General features: G+C 44.0%; 1 protein-coding gene across 1 annotated transcript; it reads left to right on the top strand.

Annotated features, from left to right (window-relative positions):
* Positions 1–2,340: 2,340 nt before the first annotated feature.
* Positions 2,341–6,592, top strand: LOC138322000 (GATA zinc finger domain-containing protein 14-like; the record flags this gene model as incomplete). Its single annotated transcript, XM_069266059.1, has 4 exons — positions 2,341–3,876; positions 5,009–5,319; positions 5,416–5,995; positions 6,491–6,592. Coding segments are annotated over 4 exons (2,529 nt in total), but the record flags the coding sequence as incomplete, so codon positions are not given.
* Positions 6,593–8,093: the final 1,501 nt, after the last annotated feature.

Below are 8,093 nucleotides of genomic sequence, written 5' to 3'. Positions count from 1 at the left end.
TAAACAGAAATTACAAAGTTGTATCACGATATATTGTAGATATAAAAACAGCCGGTAACTGGCAGAATGCAGTTCATCATTGCCAGATGGTGTCAGCAGGAACTGTCAGTTCCCACCAGGACTATAGAAAATACATATGTACAGCAACTACGGGACAGTCTTGGACAAAAACATTCCGAAACTACTTTTCTGGACCGTGGAATCCAAGTAATGATATTGCACAGTTTGGTTTTCCTGTTTTCCTCTAGCCTACAAAGTGGAGCACAATAAATGAGAACCAAGATATATAAAAAGGTTACAAAGCGAGTGCATGGTGGATATGGAATTTATTTCACACGTATATATATTATTTTTTTCAAAGTGACAAACCACTCGAGCTTTAGCCAATTTAAAAAAAATACGAGTATTAAATACATGCCATATTTAACAACCACGATTCGTGTAACATTTTTTTTCTACCACAATACATTAGTTTTTAGGAATACTAACAGAATAAGATAGACGCGTGTTTGTCGATTTTACGAGATTCAGGATGTGGAAAATTATTCTAATTCATTTTTTTCGATACAGAATATCTCGGTAACATGAACTGTGGGTCTCTGAGTTATAATTCGGCCACTACTCTTCCCTATGGACGATGCTCTCAGAAACGCCATTTCGTGTGTGAAACAGGTAATGTCTGTAAAAGAAAATCGAAGTCTCCTATAAGATAAAATCCTAAGCAATATACTATCCATTTACCTGGCATATTGCCTTGAGATCCACCAACTAAGATCAGAGATCACTGTATAGTCTTTTATAATAAAAACTCTAGATTTTTAGTTTGTGTTTTACCGACATTAACAGATGATCGAATGTGTTACTATTATCATTTTCCATTTATACTGTCCTTGTTTAATCAAACCCACCATATATCGCTATATATATATATCATTTCCTGAACAGTTATGCATGTATATAATTGTATAATATATAGATATATTATCTTCATAACGATCAATCAATAAATGTGATATTTCAATAAACAGCTTCCCAGGTATAGAAAGCATATCAAAGCATTATTGAAATCATACAACAAAGATACAAAACATTAATTTAACTTCAACATCACCATTAACACCTACAGGGAAACCATTAACAAAGCCAACACCACAACCAACAAACATAACATCGGCAATTACAGCATCTACAACAACATCTACTACGACACCTACTACAATACTTACAACAACACCGATGACAACACCAACTACAACACCGGCCACAACTCAAACTACAAAACCCACCACAACATCAACTACAACACATACTACAACACATACACCACCAACCACAACTCCGACAACACCAACCACAATACCAACCACAACACGGACCTCAATACCAACCACAACACCGACCACAACACTAACCACAGGACCAACCACAACACGGACACAATACCAACCACAGGACCAATCACAACACCGACCACAATACCAACCACAGGACCAACCACAACACCAACCACAACATCAACCACAACACGGACCTCAATATCAACCACAACACGGACCTCAATACCAACCAAAACACGGACCTCAATATCAACCACAACACTAACCACAGGACTAACCACAACACCGACCACAACACTAACCACAGGACCAACCACAACACCGACCTCAATACCAACACAATACCAACACAATACCGACCACAACACTAACTACAGGACCAACCTCAATACCAACCACAACACGGACCTCATTACCAACCACAGGACCAACCACAACACGGACCTCAATACTAACCACAGAATCAGCCACAACACGGACCTCAATACCACTACAATACCGACCTCAATACAAACCACAACACGGACCTCAATAACAACCACAACACCGACCACAACACCAACCACAGGACCAACCACAACACGGACCTCAATACCAATCACAACACGGACCTCAATACCAACCACAACACGGACCTCAATATCAACTACAACACCAACCACAGGACCAACCACAACACGGACCTCAATACCAACCACAACACGGACCTCAATACTAACCACAGGACCAACCACAACACGGACCTCAATACCAACCACAACACGGACCTCAATACTAACCACAGGACCAACCACAATACGGACCTCAATAACAACCACAACACGGACCTCAATACAAACAACAACACGGACCTCAATACCAACCACAACACCGACAACAACACCAACCACAGGACCAACCACAACACAGACCTCAATACTAACCACATGACCAACCACAATACGGACCTCAATAACAACCACAACACGGACCTCAATACCAACCACAACACGGACCTCAATACAAACCGCAACACGGACCTCAATACCAACCACAACACGGACCTCAATACCAACCACAACACGGACCTCAATACCAACACAATACCGACCACAACACTAACCACAACACCGACTACAATACCAACCACAACACCGACCACAACACTAACCACAGGACCAACCACAACACGGACCTCAACACCAACCACAACACGGACCTTAATACCAACCACAACACCGACCACAACACTAACCACAGGACCAACCCAACCACAACACGGACCTCAATACCAACCACAACACGGACCTCAACACCAACCACAACACGGACCTCAATACCAACCACAACACGGACCACAACACTAACCACAGGACCAACCAAAACACGGACCTCAATACTAACCACAGGACCAACCACAACACGGACCTCAATACCAACACAATACCGACCACAAAACAAACCACAACACGGACCTCAATACCAACACAATACCAACCACAGCACCAACCACAGCACCAACCACAACACGGACCTCGATACTAACCACAGGACCAACCTCAATACCAACCACATCACCGACCACAACACGGACCTCAATACTAACCACATCACCGACCATAACACCGACCTCAATACCAACCACATCACCGACCATAACACCGACCTCAATACCAACCACATCACCGACCATAACACGGACCTCAATACCAACCACATCACCGACCATAACACGGACCTCAATACCAACCACATCACCGACCATAACACGGACCTCAATACCAACCACATCACCGACCATAACACGGACCTCAATACCAACCACATCACCGACCATAACACGGACCTCAATACCAACCACATCACCGACCATAACACGGACCTCAATACTAACAACAGGACCAACCTGAATACCAACCACATCACCGACCATAACACGGACCTCAATACCAACAACAGGACCAACCACAACACGGACCTCAATACCAACCACAGGACCAACCTCAATACCAACCACATCACCGACCATAACACGGACCTCAATACCAACAACAGGACCAACCACAACACGGACCTCAATACTAACCACAGGACCAACCTCAATACCAACCATATCACCGACCACAACACGGACCTCAATACCACCACAATACCGACCACAACACCAACCACAGGACCAACCACAACACCGACCTCAATACCGACCAAAGCACTAACCACAGCACCAACAACAACACGGACCTCAATACTAACACAATACCGACCACAACACGGACCACAATACCAACACAATACCGACCACAACACGGACCACAATACCAACACAATACCGACCACAACACCAACCACAGGACCAACCACAACACGGACCACAATACCAACACAATACCGACCACAACACGGACCACAATACCAACATAATACCGACCACAACACCAACCACAGAACCAACCACAATACCAACTACATCACCAAACACAACACGGACCTCAATACTAACACAATACCGACCACAACACGGACCTCAATACCAACTACAGGACCAACATATATACCAACCGCATCACCGACCAAAACACCAACCACAGGACCAACCACAACACCGACCTCAATACCGACCAAAACACAATACAACCACAACACGGACCACAATACCAACACAATACCGACTACAACACCAACCACAGGACCAACCACAATACCAACCACATCACCAAACACAACACGGACCTCAATACCAACACAATACCGACCACAACACGGACCTCAATACCAACCACAACACGGACCTCAATACCAACCACAACACGGACCTCAATACCAACCACAACACGGACCTCAATACCAACCACAACACGGACCTCAATACCAACCACAACACGGACCTCAACACCAACAACAACACAACCCACAACACGGATCACAATACCAACCGCAACACCGACCACAACACCAACCACAGGACCAACCACAACACGGACCTCAATACCAACCACAACACGGAACTCAATACTAACCACAGGACCAACCACAACACGGACCTCTATACCAACCACAACACGGACCACAATACCAAACACAACACCGACCACAACACCAACCACAGGACCAACCACAACACGAACCTTAATACTAACCACAGGACCAATCACAACACGGACCACAATACCAACCACAACACGGACCTCAATACCAACACAATACCGACCACAATACAAACCACAACACGGACCTCAATACCAACCACAACACGGACCTCAATACTAACCACAACACGGACCTCAATACCAATCACAACACGGACCTAAATACACAACACGGACCAACCACAACACGGACCTCAATACCAACCACAACACCGACCACAATACCAACCACAGGACCAACCACAACACAGACCTCAATACTAACCACAGGACCAACCACAACACGAACCTCAATACTAACCACAGGACCAACCACAACACGAACCTCAATACCAACCACAACACGGACCTCAATACCAACCACAACACGGACCTCAATACTAACCACAACACGGACCACAATACCAACCACAACACGGACCTCAATACCAACCACAGGATCAACCACAACACCGACCGAAATACCAGCCACAGGACCAATCACAACACGGACCTCAATACCAACCATAGGATCAACCACAACACGAACCTCAATACTAACCACAGGACCAACCACAACACGGACCTCAATACCAACCACAACACGGACCTCAATACCAACCACAACACGGACCACAATACCAACCACAGGACCAACCACAACACGGACCTCAATACCAACCACAGGATCAACCACAATACCGACCGAAATACCAACCACAGGACCAACCACAACACGGACCTCAATACCAACCACAGGACCAACCACAACACCGACCACAATACCAACCACAGGACCAACCACAACACGGACCTCAATACCAACCACAACACCGACCACAATACCAACCACAGGACCAACCACAACATGGACCTCAGTACTAACCACAGGACCAACCACAACACGGACCTCAATACCAACACAATACCGACCTCAATAACAACCACAATACCGACCACAACACCAACCACAGGACCAACCACAACACCAACAACAACACCAACTACAGGACCAATCACAACACGGACCTCGATACTAACCACAGGACCAACCACAACACGGACCTCAATACCAACCACAACACGGACCTCAATACCAACCACAACACGGACCACAATACCAACCACAGGACCAACCACAACACGGACCTCAATACCAACACAATACCGACCACAACACGTACCTCAATACCAACTACAGTACCAACCTCAATACCAACCGCATCACCGACCACAACACCAACCACAGGACCGACCACAACACCAACCACAGGACCAACCACAACACGGACCACAATACCAACACAACACGGACCACAACACGGACCACAATACCAACACAATACCGACTACAACACCAACCACAGGACCAACCACAATACCAACAACATCACCAAACACAACACGGACCTCAATACCAACACAATACCGACCACAACACGGACCTCAATACCAACAACAACACGGACCTCAATAACAACCACAACACGGACCTCAATACCAACCATAACACGGACCTCAATATCAACCACAACACGGATCACAATACCAACCGCAACACCAACCACAACACCAACCACAGGACCAACCACAACACGGACCTCAATACCAACCACAACACGGAACTCAATACTAACCACAGGACCAACCACAACACGGACCTCTATACCAACCACAACACGGACCACAATACCAAACACAACACCGACCACAACACCAACCACAGGACCAACCACAACACGAACCTCAATACTAACCACAGGACCAACCACAACACGGACCTCAATACCAACACAATACCGACCACAATACAAACCACAACACGGACCTCAATACCAACCACAACACGGACCTCAATACTAACCACAACACGGACCTCAATACCAATCACAACACGGACCACAATACCAACCACAACACGGACCTCAATACCAACCACAACACCGACCACAACACTAACCACAACACGGATCTCAATACCAACCACAACACGGACCTCAATACCAACCACAACACGGACCTCAATACCAACCACAACACGGACCTCAGTACCAACCACAACACGGACCTCAATACCAACCACAACACGGACCTCAATACCAACCACAACACGGACCTCAATACCAACCACAACACCGACCACAACACTAACCACAGGACCAACCACAACACCAACCACAACACCAACCACATCACCTACAACACTAACCATGACACCTACAACAACACCTACAACACAAACATCAACTACAACACCAATCACTACACTAACCATAACATCGATCATAACACCATATCGTACTGTATCCTACTGTTAGATAAATGTGTGCCATTATAAATATATGATCTTGCTGTATTTTTACTTTTGTAGTTTTGCGAGGTGGATGGAAAGATCGACAACTTTGTAAAATTGATTTGGTTTATTACACATATCAAATGTCAAACAATATAGACAATAATATAAACATACAAAATATCCTCAGCTCACACCATACACACCATAGTACGGAACAGAACAGCTATTAATGATATATATAGTTATATTCTAATTGATACTTATAAAACGTACCACTATGAAAAATCTAACAAATCGCTATACAGCTTATCCTATAATAAACTAACTAACCTACTGTCTAAAGAATCCCTAAAATGTGCTTGTACATTACGTACTGTACTCCACACTGAACTACTATATATACCTATCATTTCGCTTGTACATTACGTACTCCACACTGAACTACTATGTATAGCTATCGTTTCGCTTGTACATTACGTACTCCACACTGAACTACTATATATACCTATCATTTCGCTTGTACATTACGTACTCCACACTGAACTACTATATATACCTATCATTTCGCTTGTACATTACGTACTCCACACTGAACTACTATATATACCTATCATTTCGCTTGTACATTACGTACTCCACACTGAACTACTATATATACCTATCATTTCGCTTGTACATTACGTACTCCACACTGAACTACTATATATACCTATCATTTCGCTTGTACATTACGTACTCCACACTGAACTACTATATATACCTATCATTACGCTTGTACATTACGTACTCCACACTGAACTACTATATATACCTATCATTTCGCTTGTACATTACGTACTCCACACTGAACTACTATATATACCTATCATTACGCTTGTACATTACGTACTCCACACTGAACTACTATATATACCTATCATTTCGCTTGTACATTACGTACTCCACACTGAACTACTATGTATAGCTATCGTTTCGCTTGTACATTACGTACTCCACACTGAACTACTATATATACCTATCATTTCGCTTGTACATTACGTACTCCACACTGAACTACTATATATACCTATCATTTCGCTTGTACATTACGTACTCCACACTGAACTACTATATATACCTATCATTTCGCTTGTACATTACGTACTCCACACTGAACTACTATGTATAGCTATCGTTTCGCTTGTACATTACGTACTCCACACTGAACTACTATATATACCTATCATTTCGCTTGTACATTACGTACTCCACACTGAACTACTATGTATAGCTATCGTTTCGCTTGTACATTACGTAATCAACGATTATCCTACACACATGTAACTAATAATTTTATATTCCGAACCTATCCGAAAA

The sequence above is a fragment of the Argopecten irradians genome, chromosome 4, assembly GCF_041381155.1.
Source record: "Argopecten irradians isolate NY chromosome 4, Ai_NY, whole genome shotgun sequence".
NCBI classification, from domain to species: Eukaryota; Metazoa; Mollusca; class Bivalvia; order Pectinida; family Pectinidae; genus Argopecten; species Argopecten irradians.
Note: the sequence above shows the minus strand (reverse complement) of the source record. Positions and strands in the feature narration are given on the sequence as shown.